The sequence below is a fragment of the Cyprinus carpio genome, chromosome A17 (assembly GCF_018340385.1).
Source record: "Cyprinus carpio isolate SPL01 chromosome A17, ASM1834038v1, whole genome shotgun sequence".
Classification (NCBI taxonomy): domain Eukaryota; kingdom Metazoa; phylum Chordata; class Actinopteri; order Cypriniformes; family Cyprinidae; genus Cyprinus; species Cyprinus carpio.
In genome coordinates, this window is record NC_056588.1 from 17,688,062 (window position 1) to 17,710,721 (window position 22,660).

The following is a 22,660-nucleotide window of genomic DNA, read 5'->3' on the forward strand; positions in this document are numbered from 1 at the left end:
GAATTAAATGCAAGAGAAAAAAGATGAGACTGTAATTTAGATTTAAAATCATATACAGAAGATGAAGATCTCACAGATAAGGGAAGACTGTTCCATAGCCTAGGAACGGCCACTGCAAATGCACGGGCACCTTTCAACTTCAGTCTTGATCTTGGATATGACAGAGTAATACTGTCTGAGGATCGCAAACATCTGGCAGACCTATTCACATTTGCAAAATCTGACAAATAAGGTGCCAGACCATTTAAGGACTTAGCAAAATTTTTAATTCAACTCTATAGCGCACTGGTAACCAATTAAGTGACATTAAAATCTGAGTAATGTGTTCTCGTTTACGAACCCCTGTTAAAAATCTGGCTGCGGCATTTTGAACCATTTGAAACCGTAACATGGAGGATTGGGGTAGTCCAGTATACAAGGAGTCACAATAGTCCAAACATGATAAAACAAAAGAATGTACAGTATGACTCTTTCAAGATCTTTAAAAGATAGAAAATATCTAAATTTTGACAGAAGTTTAAGACGTAAAAAAACATGACTTAACTACTGAGTTAATATGCTGGTCAAACTTAAGGGAGGAATCAAAGATAACTCCCAAATTTGTCACCATTGCTTTGATATGAGTTTAAATGACCACAGTTAAAATTTGGTTTTCGTTTACCCACAGAGGGCCCAAAGACAATTGCTTCTGTCTTTCCCTCATTTAAATGCAAAAAAAAAAAAAAAAAATTACATCAGCTAAGCATGCAAGCAATGTTTCTAAACCATTCTTGTCATTGTGTTTTTAAAGGTAAATAGATTTGGGTGTCATCAGCATAAAAATGAAAGGACACTTCATGCTTCCTAAAAATTTAACCTAATGGAAGCATGTACAGTAAAAACAAGATTGGAGCCAAAATAGAGCCTTGAGGAACACCAGAGGTAAGAGGAGCTACAGATGAAACAGTGTGACCAATACCTACTGAAAAAGTTCTGTTACTAAGATAAGATCTGAACCAGCTCAGGGCACTTCCTTGGATGCCCACACTCTTTTCAAGGGGTGATAAAGGGATGCCACGATCAACTGTATCGAATGCTACACTCAAATCTAAAAGCACTAAAATTACTGCGTTCCCAGAGTCAACAAGTAGCAAAAGTTCACACTTTAAATCTGTGTATATACTCAATATGTCCTCGAGTGCTTTGGCATTGACTGTTTACCCAAAGAAACACTGAAAACAAATCTTTCTACTAGCGATCCATCAAAATTTTGGCCAAACTAGTTCGGGGCTGCAACCATTGACCTAAACATTGACATTTTTTAGTGCTTCTCCAATAATGCATTTTACTTTGTGTGCACAATGTGGATAATCTACAATTGGTAAACATGTTATCAGTATGTACGCATTTCACCGTGACCAAAAATCATTACAGCATAGCAATATGTAAAATTTGTTCTGATGAAATGTTGAGAGGCGACACATTGCTAAAGAAAAGAAAAGTTTTTGGCTAAATGAAAACTTTAATTTCAGTTTTGATAAATTGGCTATTACACTAATTCCCGGTAGACGATATTGTATGAAAACTGGGGACGCAAAAATTAGATGCGACATTATAAACTAATTCAATCTACACGACTCTAAAAACTCTATCCACACACAGTTAATGAATGGAATAGAATCAACACTGAACTGACCTCATCTGAGCAATGACACTACTGTCTTTTTTTAGAGTTGCTTTACAGCAGAACTGATCTCTGTATGTGTCATTGAATCATTAGTTTCCTGTTTATCCTTGTAAAGCTACTTTGAAACTATCTGTATTGTATAAAGCGCTATATAAAGGCGACGACAGATTTCTGTATACAAATAATTTTTTTTTTTTTTCCAAAAACTGATTTTTTACACCATAATTTTCAGTTGTGTGAAATTAAATTTGAAATCTAATCTGACTAAAGGCTATACTACTGTATCTATGAATTTTACTTCATCCGTTTGTGTCATTGAAGTGTTACTCTATTGAGGCCAGAAGCTCAACACTCTCCACCAGTAAACTTTACGACATAGTTGTTGAATAGCTCTTAATGCTGAGTGGGTAAGGCTAACCTGAGGTCAGTGCTGAGCTTGGGTGAGTGGACACTATTCCCATAGTAATGAAGACTAAAGAAAGTGTCAGCGAAGGCATGTCCTTGTTCATATTTGTCACTGTGTCATCTATTCATTTCTGTACATTTGGTGACCCTTAGGTGAAAAGTCACACCTCCACACAATGACCCCACAGGCTGCTCTTCTGGCCCCGACACTCAGGGAATGCTCACATGGATTGGGTGCCTCCTGGGAATCCTTGTACTTTTGGCTTGAGGAATGAGAAAGGGTGGAAAGAAAAAGGGAAAGAACAAAGAATTTTAAACAAAAGAAGTGCTCTGTCATACAGTGGGAATCCGTTAGAATGCTTTACCTCCTTTTTACTGGGTCACTGAGCTCATGAAACATTGAGCAAAAGGCATGTAATGGCTGGCATCTCTGTTTGTGTGAGTTCTAACAAGCTTTTGTTAATCGATATATTTGCAAAAGTGATTCTGCATGAGGAGATCCAGTCCATGCACAGATAAGAATTCTTTCGAAATGCATTTGTCCCCCTTCAGCTTTTCTATTCCTTTCATTGAGTTTCATTCACTAGCAGTTAAATATGAGAAGATTCTTTTACCAAATGATCATCTTCAAAACAGGAGCATATGCACATAAATTTGTTTCTTGTTCTCATTTTAATATTGATGAATCCAAGTTATTCTAAATGAATAAGTGTGCAACTGCAGTCATTTTCATAATGCACGCCCAAATCATCTACATATAAGAGATTTGCACACAGCCACTTCTGTAATCCATTCATCACATTTCTGCAAACGTATCACTATGAGCTGTAGCACATCATTTTTGAAACTCTGAAATAAGTAAGACTCATTCATTTATTTATTCAGTTACTTTAATAACTTGTATGAAAACATTTAGACTCATTTTAGTTTCTAAGGCCATTGGGAGTATGTGATTGTTGCATACGTGGTTTCAGTTAGTTCTGAATAGTTAGTTCTGTTAATCTTATTCTAAATTAAAAATAAAGAAAAATGCAAACTTATTGAAGAATCATGATTTCTGAATCACTTTAAGTCTCATTGAGATTGTCCTGGCCGAGCTTAAAATACTCGCATGTTTTCAAATCAATTAGTGTACAAATAAAATTGAATACAAAGCAACAAAACAGGAAAATTTCTAAACAAAATGAGAAATGATATGAAACATGAAACGAAAAAAAGAAAGAAGGAAAAATATAACAAATATGTTTATATATATGTGTGTGTGTGTGTGTGTGTGTGTGTGTGTGTGTGTGTGTGTGTGTGTGTGTATGTGTGTGTGTGTTTTCTTTTTTTCTTCTTTTTTTTTTTTTTTGACACAACAAGCAATGAGACATTTCGCTTTCAGTATGTGCAGGCACATTACTTGATGCAACTTGTCCCAACTTCCCAACTTGGGGGTGGGATTGCTTGTTTATGTATATGCCATAACCTTTTCCCTGTGCTGTGAGGCCAGTATGGTGGTCTTGTGGATAACCGCAGTGGGTTGTGGAATAAGCGTGCACAAACCCGCACCAGTACAACATGCCCCCAGTATTTAGTGTCAGATTATGAGAATGATAGATAATGTTACTCGAAGTCAGATATACAGTAGATTATTTTCATAGTTTATCAGCTTTCTTAGTTTATATATCCAACAGACACACACACTCATCCTAGTGTCAAAAGAGCAATCCATGAATCTCTGGTTTTATTTTCAATAGATGCAGGAGTTGGAACAGAGAGTGATAGAGGCTGACCAGCGGGCAGAGAATGCTGAAAAACAGGTATAGCTATTGTACCACTTTCCCTCCCTTTATTTATTTCACATTATAGATTTTAATGTCTTTATTTAACACTCAGTTGTGGTGTGCCTCGTAATAAATCACACATTGACTTGTTTTTATCCATTACAATGTAATTTTTCTAACACTGGTACTTTCATAATGTTTTGCTGTTGAAAGTTACAGGGTTGAAGGTATAATAACAGCCTTCGCTAGCAAATATTATTATGCCAAACCACCTTAGGTCAATTTATTTTTTAAAAGTCAAAAGTCAATATTTTAGTATTTTTCTCTCAAAATTTACAATGCATTTTAGAAAAATAAAAACTACATCTTTTTTTAAGTTAAATTTGAGTGTTTTTGATTAAATTTAGTTAATATTCAGGTGCAAGAAAAACAAACATTAAATGAATATAAAAATGTTTAAGTGAATCCATTTAAGTATCTTTTTACTAAGTATGTTCAGTTTCGATCAAAATCTGCAAAATGTTAGTTATTTTACCAAAATAAGAGGGATCATACAAAGTGCATGTTATTTTTTATTTAGTACTTACCTGAATAAGATATTTTGCATAAAATATTTTTACATGTAGTCTACAAGAGAAAATAGTTGAATTTATGAAGATGACCCCATTCAAAAGTTTACATACGCTTGATTTTTTTGTGATTGTTGTTCAAGAGTCCCTTGTTTGTCCTGAACAGTTAAACTGCCTGCTGTTCTTCAGAAAATTCCTTCTGGTCCCACAAAATTCTTTGGTTTTCCAGCATCTTTTGCGTATTTGAACCCTTTCCAACAATGACTGTATGACTTTGAGATCCATCTTTTTACACTGATGACAACTGAAGGACTCAAACACAACTATTACAAAAAGTTCCAATATTCACTGATGCTCCAGAAGGAAAACTATATACATACATATATATATATATATATATATATATATATATATATATATATATATATATAATATATATATATATATATATATATATATATATATATATATATATATATATACAGTATAGACCACATTTATCTTGAGGACTTAATCAAGATTACCATTGTAGGTCCACATTATGGAGGAGAAGCTGAAGTCTGCAAACATGCAGCCCAGTGAATCGGAAAACTCATTGTACAGGCGTTATCAAGAGTTGAACAGTCAAATTCAGGAGAAAGACATGATCATAAAGAGACTTGAAGGACAACTGGAGAATCAGGTAAAGAAAAGTCCTCACAGTGAGAAAGAAATGTCCATTTGTGTCCATTAAGCTCTCACTTAAGGACTCATAGAAATGTTGTTCAAAACCGCCCTCTTTATCTGCAGAACTTGGTTCGAGCCCAAGAGGCAAAGATAATTGAAGAAAAAGCTGCCAAAATCAAAGACTGGGTCACGTTTAAGTTACGAGAGGTGAGTTGAAACATGGAAGTGCTGTGGATCAAAAAAACATTAGAGCGTGTCATCTACATTTCTCACTTCTTTTTTGTGTCTTGTAGATGGAAACAGAGAACCAGCAGTTGAATAAGGCAAACCTGAAGCAGGCCGAGCAGATCCTCATACTCCAAGACAAGCTTCAGAGTAAACCTACTGTAGTTTCTTTCCTGTATTCTTTACGTTTACCATTTGTTTTTGCTTATGTTTGTATATATCTCACTGTCATTCTGTCAGTTCTTCTCGAGAGGCCCATGTCTCCAGCGGTGGATGCACATCTGGTCCCCTCCAGTCCACTCCACCCTCCCAGCTGTCCCGGGACACCGCCTGCCCAGGAGGAGGGCTGGAGAACGACAGGGTCCATAGCCAACTGTACAGGTACATCATCATCATCTGCCTCAGCATGGTTTGAAGTTTTGTTAGAGCTCTGCAGATTCCACTTGTATTTTTATTTATTTCAGGTTTATTTATGGAACAGTCTTAAAATGTTGCTTTATTGTGTAAAACAGTTGATTTATTTAAAGTGACTTAATTTTACACTTTGTATTATTTTAAAGTCCACTTATTAGATATGGTATATTGTAGCGACCATTTCCTGCCCTCAGCTTTAACCAGGCTGTTTTTGATACTGTACATTTAAGATTTCTCTTCTTTCTTCTCCTCTTTTATGATTTTTATTGCTATTTTGATATTGTACTCAGTTTTAGCGTCAGTGCTATGCCAATATTTTTAACAATTTTTGCAATTTCCATAAATGGTCTAGGTCAACTGTGTTGAGTATTCACATTGTACATCAAGATTTTGATAAAAATAATTTTTTAATATAATTAGAATGAACAAAACATGTTACTGATTAACCAAAATTATTATTGAAAACCGCCTCTTGATATTTTAGCTGCACAAATTTGACACAATGCTACTGTAGCATCATTTTTGGTCATTGTGAAGTGCATCTACACTACTGACATGTTTACCTGTTGTAGTTTATTGTGCATTATTATTAAACATCACTGTTTCCATCAATGATTTTTGTTTTTGTCTGAATTTACTTTTTTGTCTGCACCCCCCAGCCCAGTCTTTTTTGTTTCAGCCCAATATTTTCAATTGCCTAAATTATGGGGCATCACTAAAGCATATAATAATAAAATACAAAATAAAAAAAAGTTTCATATTTTTTCAGCTTTTAAGTACACTTTTTGGATGTTTCACATATGTGCTTATATCGGTTGCAAATTGCAGATAGCAAAAGGAAAATCATGGAGGATTGTGATTCCGCTTTTCATAGTGCAACATTACTTCCCACATTACAAGACAAAGGAGACTCTCATAAGTCTAGTCAAGATGGCGTTGACACCACAACCTCGGTAAAGGAGAGCACAGAGGGGGCGGAGCCTTCATTTGGAATGACATGTGAGAGAGCAGTAGGAGGAGCCTCAGACAGAGATCACTCTTCTGATGAACTCAACAGCAGATTTCGTTCCCAGCGCCTTCGCTCTTCTTCATCATCCTCTTCGTCATCCTCCTCAGCATATGAGACACCTGGTCTGGGTGGCTTCGACACACCTACCCCTACTCCTAAGAGCCCTCCTCCTGTGTCCCTCTCACCCCCATCAGTATGCCTCCCTCTGTCATGCCACTTCCCTCTGGCTGTACCCTTGGGCACCAGCATGACCCTGCCCAAAGTTCGCACCCCTCTAACCCCCCGTGACAGCATCCAGCTTGTGAAGAAACACCACAGTCAGCCGCAGCCTGGCATAGAGCGCCTCCATCAGGTCAACGTCACTATTGATATCGGAAACTGCACCCCTCCATCCTGCCACAGTCTGGTCCCCAGTACAGTTTCCACACATGGGCTAGAGGAGACAGACATTGATGAAGGGCCTCCAGAAAGCATGGAGGACATGGTGGAGGCATCAGAGATGGAAACCCAGCCCACTGATGGAGGCTTATTTGAAGGGTTGGCCAATGAGTTTGAGTTGATGGACCCAGAAGCTCTTAAACCACCTACACCACCTCTGCACCGATTTCCCTCTTGGGTAAGACAGGAAAGAATACTATGGCTTGTACCTCAAATTGTGTGGCTTGTTGAGGACAGATATGCTTTTAGTAGTTGGCAAGTTGTTACAGGCACTGATTGTAATGTAAATGAGCAGCTGGTGCATTTCTACATTTTTTAGCATTATTAAACTTAGTTTGAATGTACATATATATATAAAAAATTCACCACAACAATAGATCTTAAAGTGAAAATATACTGTATATTTTCCAGTTTGTTGTATTAGTATTTATTTATTACTCATGACTGTTTTAAGTAAAATATTTAATAAAATATTTATTATTACATATTTAAGTATGCTGTTTGGACTATACACTATCATTTAAAAGTTGGTGGTTAGTAAAATAATTAAGTAAAATTAATACTTTTATTTACCAAGATAATACTTTTATTTACCATGATTGAATACATTTAGAATGTTACTAAAGATTTCTATTTCAAATAAATGTTGTTCTTCTAAACCTTCTGTTTAACAAAGAATCCTGAAAAAAAATCATCATGGTTTTCGCAAAAAGATTAAGCAGCAACTGTTTTCAACATTGAGGGTCATAAGAAATGTTTCTCAAACTCCAAATCAATTCAATTCAGTTCAATTCAATTTATTTGTATAGTGCTTTTTACGATACAAATCGTTGCAAAGCAACTTTACAAAATATTAAGTTTCTACAATATATTTAAAATCAGCATATTAGAATAATTGTGACACTGGAGTAATGGCTGCTGAAAAAAAGCTTTGCCATCACAGGAATAAATTAAATAAATTATATTAAATGGAAAATAGTCATTTAAAATTATTAATTTAATAATATTTCACAGAATTACTGTACTTGTAACTCAATGTTACTTGTAACTTGATTAAATAAATGTCAACTTGGTTTCTACAGTATTTCTTTATAAATGATGAACTAATGGTGCAATTAAATCAAGTACCATTAAGTAAGTGTTAGTTCCAAACAAATAAGTAGTCACTCAGCAGGTAGTGCAGTAGTGCAGCCCTTCCCAGAATGTTTGGGGTGAGCTTATGAGGCTCTTTTGATTTGGACCAGCAAGCAACCACCTAGCAACCACCTGATTGCATAGCAACACATAAAAGAACACTCAGAAAACCATTCGAAATATTTAGCAACCACAATGCAACACCCTGGCATTCACCCTAGTTCTGAATTGCCAAATTTTGTATGATAAATCAACATCACTGTTTTCATGTTTCTGTGTGTGTTTTTCAGGAGAGCCGGATTTATGCAGTAGCTAAGTCAGGAATGAGAGTCTCAGAGGCCTGTCTTGGAGCTAAGACTATTGGGAGAGGTCAGTCAACCAATCAGTAAAAATCACGGATCACTCAGTATATGTCCTTCACCAGCAACTTGCTGGCAGTTCTCGCAACTTACTTTTATAATGCCATATGAACAGATGCTCTTGGATCTGTCAATTAGAAGTCAAGACTTTTTGGTTTGATGTCACTTCCTCTTACCTAAGGGGAACACACCTGTGCAGGTGTAATCTCCATTCATTCAAGCTTCTAAGAGGCTTTTATAGGACAACTGGGTCTGTGAGTAGAGGGTGAGAATGGAATCCTTGCTTTTCTATCAGCTGTGATGAAAGGATAAAACGGCGAGCATTTCACCTCTCTCTTATACTCACTGCAGAGGTTTGGAAGTGGCAACGGCATTTAACCCTTTCATGCTGTTACCATTGAAAATCAAGTGGTTGGACAGGCTGAAAAGTTGGTTTAGGTTGCAGATCCTGTGTAAAAGTGTAAACCGGGTCACTTTGAACACAGATGCTGTTTTTGAGCGAAATAATATTAGAGACCAGAAAGTTTTACCTAACCACCATTGACAGGCATTGTGTTTTGTTTAACTGCTGCTTTTAAAACCGCATGTCCTCTCTAGTCCATAATGCATGGGTTGTGCCTAAACAAAAGGGCTGATGGGAGCAACTATGGTGGACAGAGACTGACTGCTGTCACAATTTGCCAGTATATGAATAAAAAACTTGATTTAGTGCTCTGAATAAAAGTGACACATTTAGCAACAGTGTGTACATATTGCCATATCAAATTCTGCTCTGGGATATTTAAATGTCCACATTTTTTGGTTCTTAACTTACTAGAATTATAAGGGTTCTTATAGTCATGGAAATGTCAGGGAATTTTAAAATGGCTATTTTCAGGCCTGGAAAAAAATCTTTAAATTTTTCTAGTTATGCTCAGCTCTAAAAATTGCTTTAGTGAGTGCAGTTTTTATTTAGTGATCCTAAAGTAATTATAATCAACAGGAAAATTACTGGAAATTCATTGGATAGCAAGTCATTAAGGGTCCATAAGATTTTTTTTCAATTAATAAAATTAATACTTTTATTCAGCAAGGATGCATTAAATTAATTAAAATTAACAGTAAAGACTTTTTGCAATTTAGCAAGAAATCAGCATATTAGGACTAAGGTAACCAGCATATTAGAATGATTTTTCAGGGATCATGTGACACTGAAGACTGGAGTAATGGCTGCTGAAAATTCAACTTTGTTATCACAGGAATAATTGCATTTTGAAATATTATATAATAGAAAACAGTTATTTTAAATTGTAATGATATTTCAAAATAATCGTATTTTTGATCAAGTAAATGCAGACTAATTTCAAAAACATTTACATTTTACAGACCCCAAATTTTTGAATGGTGGAGTTTGCCTGCTATAAAAAAGAAATGAAAACTTAATTGAATTACAAATAAGCCAATTAAATGTACAAATGCCATATTTGGCCATATTTCACTGGCGTCTGTAAATGAAATGGGCTTATGAAATTATATTGAACTGCCCACGCAGGCCCTATGAATTTTTACCACTTTGCAGAGTTTATGTAAGAGCCCATGTGTTGTTCCTTTGTTTCTCCAGTATCCACACAACCTCAGCACTCAACAACTGGCCCCTTCACTCACCTCATTTATAAGAACATCAGTGTTCCTGTATACTCCACACTTAAAGGGGTAAGATTACATTATCAATATGAGACTGAACTAATTCTTAGCTTACAAGTGTCAAGCTAAATTGTTATTTTACATATCAAGGACTAAGAGAATGTACTTGTATTTCTCATCCTTACAACACTGTACTTCTGCCCTTTCAGAAAGCAACTCAGATCAGCAGCGTCCCTCTGCCAGATGATGACTCTGGTTCAGAAGACGACAGTAGCTCATTGGCCAGCCTGCACACATCCACATTGGTGCCAGATAAGAAGGGCAGTACCCCAGGCAGCCCACGTGCTGTCAAAAGAGGTGAGGAAATCTGTAAAATAACCCACTCTAGGGCTTTCAATGTCTTTTATATTTCAATTTTTAACCATTTTATGTAATTTACTAGTTTATTTAACTGTATTATAATAATAAAAGTGCGTAAATTTTATTTTTAAAAAGAAAAAAAAACTGTTGTAATTCTCAAAGACCCAGGTTCATCTCTTGGACATGTCTTTTGTCCTGCAGGTGTGTCTATGTCCTCCATCAGTTCAGAGAGTGACTATGCCATTCCTCCGGATGCGTACTCACTGGACAGTGACTGCTCAGAGCCTGAGCACAAGGTGCAACGCACCTCGTCCTACTCATGCGAGAGTTACGGACCGGTACGTCTCTGGGCTCCTCATTTGAGCTGCGTCTATATTTGTCTTCTCTTCTACATTACCATTCAAAAATGTAGGGTCTGTAAGATGTTTTTTTAAGTTAAATATTATGATAATAGAGTTTGAATTTTTTTGATTAAAAATGTGTTGAAAAACAGCAACATTGTTAATACTATTGCAATTTAAAAAAAAAAATTTTTTATTTTAATAAATTTTAAAATTTAATTTATTCCTTTGATGACAAAGCTAAATCAAAAGCTGAAAACCTTCTAACATGCTTGGTGCACAATTTGTGTTTTTTTGTCATCACAGTTGGAAACTTAATATTTTTGTGGAAACCATAATACGTTTTTTTTTACGACGACATTTAGTGCTGTCATATATATATATTTTTTTTGATAAATAGAAAGTTCAAAAAACAGCAATTATTTGAAATAGAAATATTTATACTAGAAAGAAATTTAGATTTTTATTTTTACTGACTTTACTGTCAATTTTGATGTCATAATTTAATGCATTCTTGCTGAAAAAAATTATTGCTTTATTTATTAATTTCTTATTAATCTTACTGACCTTAGACTTTTGAATGGTAGTATATGCATATTTTTAGTACAGAGGTTCTTCAGATGACATTTGTAACCATTATACCAGGGGTGTCAAACTCAGTTCCTGGAGGGCCTGGAGTTCCAACCCTGCCCCAACACTTATACCATGTAGTTTTCAAATAAGCCTGAAGGACTTGATTAGTTTTATCAGGTGTGTTTAAAGGGGTCATATGATGCGATTTCAAATTTTCCTTTCTCTTTGGAGCGTTACAAGCTCTTGGTGAATTAAGAAGATCTGCAAAGTTGCAAAGACTAAAGTCTCAAATCCAAAGAGATATTCTTTTTAAAAGTTAAGACTCGTCCAAAACCCCTGAAACGGCTCGTTCTAACACGCCCCCGCATCTCTATGTCACTATGTGGGAAGATTTGCATAACGCCACCTAGATGTTCGCACAAATTAAGAAGGCGTAGCTTTTATTCTCGTTGTAGTATTGTTGTTGTTGCTGCCGCCATGTCGTATAGACGCTGTGTGTTTCACTGTGAAAGCAAAACTACTTTGTTTGGCCTTCCAAAAGAGGACGATATACGTTTCGTCATGCCTGGGGCTGATCCGTGCTGGTCGCTGAGGAAGTACATCAACTTTGCACTGTGGATCACCGAATCGGCTTTCACCGTGGACGAAGTGGAGTCCAGCCCAGGATCGTCACATGTGCTTGTCGCGAGCACAAGGTACGCTCCTTTGTAGAATCCGCCTCAAGCCGCCCGCCTCTGCTCACTCAAGCCGGCTGCAGCTTACTCTAGGCCTACGCTCCTTTGTCACTCAAGCCGGCTGCAGCTTACTCTAGGCCTCTGGCCTCTGCTCATTCAAGGCCGCGGTGTGTGATGCTGTTTCATTGAGAAAGCGAAACTACTTTGTTTTTGCCTTCCAAAAGAAGACACGACTAGAAATCATGTTTATATCACGTTTATAATGGGTTTTATGTTTATCGTCGCTCCGGCCGGACAAGGCATCACATTATGTTAAGAGGCGTAACATTTCCGTCACACGCTTGAGGTATTCGGCCAATCACAACGCGCTGGATAGCTGGCCAATCACAGCACACCTCGCTTTTCAGAGCTATGAGCCTTGTAAAAATCAACGTGTTTCAGAAGGCGGGGCATAGAGAAGAAACAATAATGTACAGTATGTGGAAAATAATGTGTTTATTTTTTACCTTAAACCGCATAAACACATTTCATTAACACCAAATACACAAGATAATGTTATTTTTAGCAGCATCATATAACCCCTTTAATTAGAGTTGAATCTAAACTCTGCAGGGCTCCGGCTCTCCAGGAATTGAGTTTGACACCCCTGCATTATTCAGTCTTTTCTTACATTTTAGTATTAGTCCAAGGAGCTCTGTAATACTGTGTAGACAGCTATCAGTTAGCATTCCCATTCACCTCAATCCAATTCATGTAAGAAGGATAGAGTTAGAAGACAGATTGTCCATGTTTAAAAGCTTTGTATGTGTTTTTCGATATAGGAGAGTCTAGAAAAGACGGGTTACTTGCTGAAAATGGGCAGTCAGGTGAAAGCTTGGAAGAGGCGCTGGTTTATTCTGAGGAACGGGGAGATCTTGTACTATAAGTCCCCGGTGAGTAGACTTTTCCACAACTCTGGTGGTATTTGAGAGACGGTGTGAGGGAAGGAAGTTTAGAGTTACAGCACTGATGATATCTGCCTTTGTTCTGTTGTCAGAGTGACGTGATCCGGAAACCTCAGGGCCAAATGGAGCTGAGCTCTTCGTGTCATATAGCCCGCGGAGAGGGAGCTCAGACATTCCAGGTGAGAGACACACACTGATACACCTAAACAGCTTTTAACAAATCTGTCAGCCTGAGGCTTTCAGAAACAGCCTGGTATGAGTATCACATGAGTTTCGCTTGCGTTTTGAGGGGATGTTCGGCTCTTAAGTGCTGTCATTATTGGGTTTTCAAAGGCGTAATAATAATAATAATAGGAAATTATGTATAATTTCATCCATCTTGAATCAGTTTAATCACAGTTCGGGAGGAATTGAATATCATAATCATAAAATGTCTTGCAGAATTTATTGTAGGTCACCTGGATGTGTTTTACTGTTACCACATGACTTGGAAGAAATTTTGCAATACATTCAATCATAGCCGAATTAATTTATAATCTTAATACATAATGTGAACTTTTCTGTTCACTTAATAGTCAAATATTTAGATTGCATAGTTATGGACAGGGAGACAGACAGACCTATTCGTTTTTAGTATTTTATTTAATATCATAATCATAAAAAGTGTTGTTGAATTTATTATAGGCCATCTTTTTTACTGTTGTTAATTGACTTGGAATATATTCTACTGGGCAGTCCATTATGGTAGAAATTATTTAGTTTTTTGGTCTATTAAGATTTAAGAGCATATCAGTTATGAGCCTCTTTATTCATTTGTGTATGTGTGTACATATTTGTTTGTTTGTTTGTTTTGTGTTTTTATTTATTTAGACAAAAAATCTCAATATTTAAATGTTAATATCTGCAATTTATTGGTTATCATCAGCCATATCATGAAAATATTTATCTGCTTATCGGAATCAGAATTTTAATATCACTGCCATCCTAGTCATAATATGATTAACCAGTATTGTTGGATAATCTCTGTCCATGTTTTTCTCATTTGTGTGTTGTTTCTAGTTAATAACAGAGAAGAAGACCTTTTACTTGGCTGCAGATTCCCCAAATATCCTGGAGGACTGGATCAAAGTTCTCCAGAATGTTCTCAAGGTCCAGGCCAGTGGACCAATTTCCATGAATAAAGAAGCTAAGGCCACGGTGCGAGGCTGGCTAACTAAAGTAAGAGCTCACAACTTCACCACATCAGACAGGTTGTGATTGAGAGGTCAGGATATAATGAATGTTTTTTTTCTGTATGTGGCTGTGCTTGTGTATTTTTTTTTTAGGATGTCTAGTCAAATCTGTGTGTTCATACTGGCATGATTTTCCTATTTGAATTAATTTGATTTGACTATCCATTTCCAGTTTGACGAATAAACTGGAATCAATATCAACCACATATTTAATTTAATGATTACACCTTTTGAACTTTAGCTAGTGTATAATGTTGCTGTTAGAGCATAAACAATGTCTGCAAAGTTACGACGCTCAGAGTTCAATGCAAAGGGAGATATTTTCTTTTAACGAAATTGCTGTTTAAGGAATACAAAAAGCGGCTGGTAGGGACTACAAGCTTCTTCCTGGGTTTGTGACATCCCTAACCCCGATGTTTACATAAACCTCACCCCCGGTAACACACAACTACCCATAATGGTAAGGGGGTGTGACGTTTCCGGACAATGTGCACTAGGCGGTTAACAAATCACAAACACACTGAGCCCGCTAACCAATCAGAGCCCATTGCATATTTCTGAGGGAGGGGCTTCATAGAACCAGGAACTCAGCAGACCGTTTTGATGGGAATGGAAACAGCAGTGTAGAATAAAGCTTAAATATGTGATTTGGGGCTTAACAAAGCATGAACACGTTACACTCCACCCCATAAACACAATCAAGCTTTGGAAAAAAACTGATCAGCCACCCCTTTAATATATTGAGTCTGTTTACACCTGTTTTGCTTTTTCTTTCTCTCTCCATATTTCTGATGATGTCTTTAATTTTACTACAGGTGAAACATGGTCATTCAAAGCTTTTGTGGTGTGCTTTGATTGGGAAAGTCTTCTACTACTACCGGAACCAGGATGACAAGGTGGATATCTTCAGCTTCCTTCAATTCAGAGTGATTTTAGTAGCTCTGCAAAATTTCCATTAAAGTTCACGTGTATTTTAAATGTTAAAATAAAAATATATATTCAGGTAATTTGTAAATTAATTTATGCATATGATGCTATTGTGCTAATAGCAAATATGTGTTTGTGGCAGTTCCCACTGGGTCAGCTACGCATTCGGGAAGCACGGGTGGAAGAAGTGGACAGGTCATGTGACTCTGATGAGGATTATGAAGCAGGTGGGTGGGGCTTCCTCTCCTCTCACTTCACGTTAGTGGTCCATCCCAAAGAGCAAAGCCCCACCTACCTGCTTGTCGGGACTAAACAAGAAAAGGTACAACTTACTGTATACCACAAACACAATCTGAATTTTGCATAACATTTACCTAAGTGCTGTTTTTATATATATATATATATATATATATATATATACTGCATTCACATGCAAATCAGTTCTCTATGAAGGTATGTGATTACCATTGTTACCTTTGTTATGATGGCAACATGAACATTTAAACAGATCAATTTGTCAAGAACAATATACCATCAATAAAACCAGAAAATATACATAAATTCAAAAGTTTGAGATTGGTAAGATTTTTTTATGTTTTTGAAAAGCCTCTTATGCTCACCAGGGCTACATTTATGTGATCAATGTAAAAACAATAATATTGTGAAATATTAGTACAATTTGAATTAACTGTTTTCTATTTTATTATATTTTAAAATGTAATATATTCCTGTGATGGCAAAGCTGAATTTTCATGTTTCAGTGCCACATGATCTTTCAGAAATCATTCTAATATGCTGATTTGGTGCTCAAGAAATATCTTATTATTATCACAGTTGAAAACAGCTTTGCTGCTTAATATTTTTTGTGAAAACATGCTACATTTTTTCAAGATTATTTGTTGAACAGAAACTTCAAAAGAACAGCATTTAGCCTAGTCTGCACAGAAGTCTGTGAATCAGAGGAAACATCTAAATGAACTCAAATTCAAAATTGTCATACTACACTGCTACTTTATAGCATGTTAGTGAAAAAGCTACATCAGTTCTTTTAGCATTTTAGCATTTCTATACTAATATTGTATTTTTTATAGTATTTTTATATAGTTGCCAAAGCAGCATTTCTCATAAAACATCTAATATATTATTTCATATTTCAATATTTCAAACAAAAACAATTTTTAATAGTTTGTTAACAACAACAACAACACTGAGCTACATTACTAAGTAAATTTTTTCAGTAACAGTTCAGCTGTTCATAGTGTCATTACTTTTGGTAAATGAAATTCAGTTCAGTTAAACATCTGCATTCAAACTCAGTTTCTTGCTGTCTTTCTCATAGGACACCTGGCTGTACCACCTGACCGTCGCAGCGGGCAGTTGTACCAGTTTGAGAGTAGGTACAGATTACGAGCAGCTGATTGGAAAGCTGTTGGATGTGGATGGAGACCCAGGTCAGAGGTTACTTTGAAATATCTACCTTCTATGACATGTGCAACTGCTTCTCAAGTAACTCGATGGATGGTTTTAAACTGAGACAGACAGATTGAATGACTCTATCTAGACCCCAGACAGTGTTTATGACCAGTTCTTATGGGCTGATGGCAGCTGTTGTGCCATTTTAATTTGTTTTTCAATCTGTTGTGTGTTTATGTGTGCAGACTCCGCTCTGTGGAGATGTGAAGTGTTGTGTTTCAGTAAAGAGGGTCTGCGGTACCCTCTCACCACACTGCCCTCCGAGGCGCTTCAAACAGAGGCTCTCAAGCTCTTTAAGGTGAATGCTCTCGTCTGTCTTATTTTACTCTGTCACATGCACAAACGCTCTAGTCTTTATGTCCTCTTGTTGTCTTTATCTTCCTTCCTCCTCTCCTGAGGGTTGATGGTGCCGTCCTGTCCCTGTGTGTGAGAGAGCTACTGTGTCTCCCACAGCAGGATCAAAGGCTGTGATGGGAGGCCTTGTGCTCATTATAGCGCAGGAGATAATGAGCTGGATTTGGCTCTGATTGATGAAAAAAAAAAACTCTCTGCAGTGTAATCATATTGGGGAAACTGCATTGAAACTGTAGCTTGCCAAGATACATGCTGCTCATAATTTAAAGTAGTTCAGCTACAGTCAGACTACACTTTTGAAACAGTAGTACTTAGATACACTGTGTAATAAAGACTGTGATTTATTTATTTATATATTTTTTTTTTCAGTGCACACCATGCTGATATCAAAATAGCAGGCTGATGACCGATATAATTTGAATACACAAATTGCTAAAATTAAATGAGCACGACATACACTAGTGTTCAAAAGTTTGGGGTCAATAGTCAATGGGGTCAGTATATATTAGTAGAAATATTAAGCTGCACAACTGTTTTAAACATGGATAACAATAAGAAATGTTTCCTGAAATACCAAATCATCATATTAGAATGGTTTATGAAGAATCATTTGACACTGAAGACTGAAGTAATGGCTGCTGACAATAACAGAAAATAGAAATGAAGAAGTTATTTTAAATTATAAAAATGTTTTACAATATTTCTTTTTGTACTGTATTTTTGATCAAATAAATGCAGCCTTGCTTACCAACCTCAAACTATTGAATGGTAGTGTAAAAACAACAAATAATTTGTTGTTCAGACCTAAAACCAGTCTCATTTTGAGCCAGAACAAGAGTCGGAATTAACTGAAGTTTTTTATTTGATTTTAAGTTTTAAATATTTTATTATGTGCTTATGTAATTTTTATTTGTTTTAGTTAATATTTCTGGTTAACTTTTTTTCAGTGTAAGTAATTTTAATACTAAAACTTACTTTATCTCAGTTAGTTGCCAACATTTCTTGAATTTTTAAGTTTTACATTTAATATTTATTTTTAATTTAATTTCAACTTTCAGTTACCAAAAACAATATAAATAGGTTTAGTTTTATTTAACAATAACAACACTGCTCATAATGTATTTAGATGAATATCTAAATATCATAAGTCATGCTCAGCAGTTCAGAAAACAGAGGAAAAAAATAGACCTGCTTTGTTTGTCATTAGTGGGTGGAACCTTGATGCGAATTATGTGAATCTTAGGAAATAATTATTTTTCTTTTTTGTGAATGACTAGGCTGTTTTGTGATTTGAATGAATGAACTGAAACACACACACACACACACACACACACACACACACACACACACACACACACACACACACACACACACACACACACACACACACACACACAACAGTTAAGTAGGGTTTGCTACAGTTATCCATTATGCTACAAATGTAGTTAGTAGGATCACTACTTCTAGTTAATGTCTCCTCAACAAGTGGCTCTCAGCACTTTGTGTGGGAAACGTTACTAGCCCTGTAACGTCTCATTTTGAGGACAGGCCTAAACATTTCATTCTGAGTTCAAAGAGGATCGCTGACAGTGTTTGGAGAGAGAGTCTCATTCCAGTTGCTCGTAGTTTCTCCTCAGGCTTCTGTTTTTAACTGAGAAACCTGTTCTCCAAATGTTTACAGATATTATGGCCTATCGACTGTTCAATGGTGTGTCCATGAGAGCTAGCATCATGCACAGCCCTCGGTGCTCTTTGAAGATCAGAGGGTCTTTTTAGGTAGTCATTTGATACTGAATGAAAAGGCCTCCCACTCTGAAGTAATGAATGGGGGGTTGACAGCTACATCCTGTACTTGATTTAATTTGCATTATAATTTCTGTAAGAACAGAAACGGAATGTTAATAAGACAGTAAAGCATGTTGTTGCATGCGCTGTCTGTACGGCCACAGAACCAGCTGTGTGCGGTAACGTGTGAGGAGTTCGCCATCTGCTGGTGGTTCGGTTCTCATCACAGACAGTAGTGCCAATCTCATTTGGTCTCTCTCTCCCAACACTTTTCTGTCTGCTAATATGGTATAAAGAAACTTTTATACCCATTTCAAAGAAAAAGATATTAGTGAGTGACATGACATACAGCCAAGTATGGTGACCCATACTCAGAATTTGTGCTCTGCATTTAATACACACACAGCAGTGAACACACGCACACCGGGAACACACACCCGGAGCAGTGGGCAGCCATTTATGCTGCGGCGCCCGGGGAGCAGTTAGGGGTTCAGTGCCCTGCTCAAGGGCACCTCAGTCGTGGTATTGCCGGCCGAGACTCGAACCCACAACCTTAGGATTAGGAGTCAAACTCTCTAACCACTAGGCCACGAATAAAATGTCATGTGGTGTAACTACCAAGTAAAAAGTATCATATTTTTCTTACATTTTGGATACATGTGAGAGAACACATCTAAATTGAAATAAAGTAAAATACAATAATATAAATATTAAAATAAATGTTATGGACTATTTTTATGAATTGCATGTTTTATGTATTTATGTATAAATTAATAAATGGGGAAAAAAGAGTGTTGTGTCATTGAACCACACACATACAGATAAGATTTTTTTTTTTGTCCCCCTGGTAGTCATGCCAGCTGTTCATCAATGTGCTGGTGGAGTCTCCCTCCATCGACTACCACACGTCGCTGGCCCAGAATGCACTACAGGTGTGCCTAACACATCCAGAGCTGCAGAATGAGATGTATTGTCAGCTGATCAAACAAACCAACTGCCGCACTCCTCACAACTATGCCCTCACGCAGGTCAGTGTCATATTTGTTCATACACACACACACACACACCCAGACTACACCATATCATCATATGAAGTGTGTTATATGTCTATATCTCTCTGCGCTTCTCTTTCTTTCTTAGTGCTGGCAGCTGTTGTCATTGTGTGTAGCTCTCTTCCTGCCTCAGCACCATTTCCTGTGGTACCTGAGACAGTACCTGCAGCGGAACGCAGATCCCAGGTCACTGGCCACACGCTAACTCCATGAAGTACAATGTGTTGTACATGTTAAAGGGATAGTTCACCCAAAAATGAAAATGCTGTCATCATTTACTCACCCTCATTTTGTTCCAAACCTGTATGAGTTGCTTTCTTATGTTGAACATAAAAGAAGATATTTTGAAGATTGCTGGTAATCAAACAGTTGGTGGTTCCCATTGACTTCCATAGTATTTATTTTCCTACTATACATCCTTCTTCAGAATCATTCTAATAAACATCAGATCATTCTAATTTGAAAACCATTTATTAAATAGCATGATTTATTGAATGAATAGCATTTACTATACATGTAAATATATATATATATATATATATATATATATATATACATAATATATATATATATCATACAGGTCCTTCTCAAAAATTAGCATATTTGCTGAAAAATCTTATTTTTCGCAAATGTAATGATTATAAAAATAAAACTTCATATATTTAGATTCATGCACACCAACCGAATATTTCAGGTCTTTTAGAATACTGATGATGGCAAACATCATGAAAACCCAAAATTCCTATCAAAAATTAGCATATTTCATCCAAACCAATAAAAGCAAAATATACAAAAAAAGTCAACCTTCAAAAATTATGTTGAGGTATGCACTCAATACTTGGTCGGGAATCCTTTGCAGAAATCTTATGCGGCTCGTGGCATGGAGGCCAATCAGCCTGTGGCACTGCTAGGTGTGGTATATGCTTCGATAGCTTCCTTAAGCTCATCCAGAGTGTTGGGTCTTGCGTCTCTTAACTTTCTTTCACAATATCCCACAGAAGACAGTCAGGAGAGTTTGCAGGCCAATTGAGCACGCAGTAATACCATGGTCAGTTGGCCATTTACCGCTACTGTGGAGCAGGTGTGCTTCAATCTGGTTGTACACACGCCTGTACGGTGGGATGTTTCTACCTCCACGGACTCAACTGCTTGGATCCCCCAAGGTCTGGAATCGGCCTTTCTCCACAATCTCTCCGCAGGGCCTGTCACCTCTTCTCGTTGTAAGTCGTTTTTGAGTTTGCTTTTTTTTTCCTTCCCACAGACTTCCCGCAGGAGTGCCTTTATACGCACTTGGGAACAGCCTATTCGTTGCAGAAGATCTTTCTGTGTCTTAACCCTCGTCGCTTGAGGGTCCCATTGATGGCCTTCTGGACAGCGTCATGTATTGCCCATGATTGTGGTTTTTGAATGTTGAACCAGGCTGGGAGTTTTTAAAAGCCCTCAGGAATCGTTTTGCAGGTGTCTAATAAGTTAATCAGTTGATTCAGATGATTGTTAATAGCGCATTTAGAGAACTCTAGTTTCATTCCTATGCTATCCTTTTTGAGATATGAATTTGGGGTTTTCATGAGCTTACATGCCAAAATCATCAGTATTTAAAAACAATAAAAGACCTGAATATTTCATGGCATGAATCTATATATGAAAATAATTTTTATATTAGCATATATATATAATGAACTTTTTCACAATATGCTAATTTTTTGAGAAGGACCTGTATATATATATATATATATATATATACACACACAGATGTATGTTTGTGTATTTATATATAAATAATAAATTTAAACTGTACACACACATATTATGTAAGCAAACACTTTTATTTTGGATACATTTAATCATTTGACAGCACTAAATACATTTGGATTTACAAATATACATTCAGATTTTACATAAATATTTCATGTTTGGCCTTCCATAATTCAAGTATATCATATACAGTCTTATTTAATGAATTACATTTAAAAAGGCTCAAAAAATGCTTCTACAAAACTAAGAAAAAAACAGTTAAGAGTTTTGATATGTTTACTGCATTTAGACTTGGATACGGATGTGAATAAGGGTTTTATGCCTTGATGCCTCATGTAATTGAATTTGAAAGCCTGTGTTTCTGTGTGTACGCCCACAGGACTGAAGTGGGGAAGTATGCTGTGTACTGCCAGCGCTCAGTAGAGAGAACCTCACAGAATGGAGAGAGGGAGGCAAAGCCTTCACGAATGGAAATTCTTTCTATTCTGCTGAGAAACCCCTACCATCACTCGCTACCCTTCAGCATACCTGTTCACTTCATGAACAACACTTATGAGGTACACACAAACACTTTCTGTTCCCTTTGATCTGGCCCTTACATTCAATACATCAACCAAAAAAGCTGTTGTATGCAATCTACTGCATGCCTTCTGCCTCTGATTAATAGTTAAACTTTTTAGCAAGTAAATGTTCTGTTAATGTAATTGTAAAAACGTCCTCCTTCAGGTCGTAGTACACATCTTTTTATGTAAAATCTTTACTGTTTGTTATAAAATAAACAACTTTATTGTTAGTAATGAAGCATCTTAGGTTTACTTGATTATCCATACATCTTTTTTTTTTTTTTTTAGAAAAACAATGTTATAAAGCATGAATATTAAATATGATCAGGCTTTTGTTTATTTGTACATTTCTT

General features: G+C 36.4%; 1 protein-coding gene across 1 annotated transcript in view; it reads left to right on the forward strand.

The window, feature by feature from the left end:
* The window catches only part of LOC109064633 (pleckstrin homology domain-containing family H member 1-like), a 49,694-nt gene that overhangs the window by 20,395 nt on the left and 6,639 nt on the right, over window positions 1–22,660 (forward strand). The window contains exons 3-22 of the mRNA XM_042773396.1: window positions 3,811–3,873; window positions 4,939–5,088; window positions 5,196–5,279; window positions 5,366–5,447; window positions 5,538–5,678; window positions 6,540–7,336; window positions 8,583–8,661; window positions 10,252–10,343; window positions 10,484–10,631; window positions 10,836–10,972; window positions 13,044–13,154; window positions 13,259–13,345; window positions 14,226–14,384; window positions 15,214–15,294; window positions 15,468–15,647; window positions 16,665–16,776; window positions 16,984–17,096; window positions 19,789–19,965; window positions 20,078–20,175; window positions 22,124–22,301. Of these exons, the coding sequence (XP_042629330.1) occupies window positions 3,811–3,873; window positions 4,939–5,088; window positions 5,196–5,279; window positions 5,366–5,447; window positions 5,538–5,678; window positions 6,540–7,336; window positions 8,583–8,661; window positions 10,252–10,343; window positions 10,484–10,631; window positions 10,836–10,972; window positions 13,044–13,154; window positions 13,259–13,345; window positions 14,226–14,384; window positions 15,214–15,294; window positions 15,468–15,647; window positions 16,665–16,776; window positions 16,984–17,096; window positions 19,789–19,965; window positions 20,078–20,175; window positions 22,124–22,301 (3,069 nt within the window). The remainder of the gene's footprint in view (window positions 1–3,810; window positions 3,874–4,938; window positions 5,089–5,195; window positions 5,280–5,365; window positions 5,448–5,537; window positions 5,679–6,539; window positions 7,337–8,582; window positions 8,662–10,251; window positions 10,344–10,483; window positions 10,632–10,835; window positions 10,973–13,043; window positions 13,155–13,258; window positions 13,346–14,225; window positions 14,385–15,213; window positions 15,295–15,467; window positions 15,648–16,664; window positions 16,777–16,983; window positions 17,097–19,788; window positions 19,966–20,077; window positions 20,176–22,123; window positions 22,302–22,660) is intronic.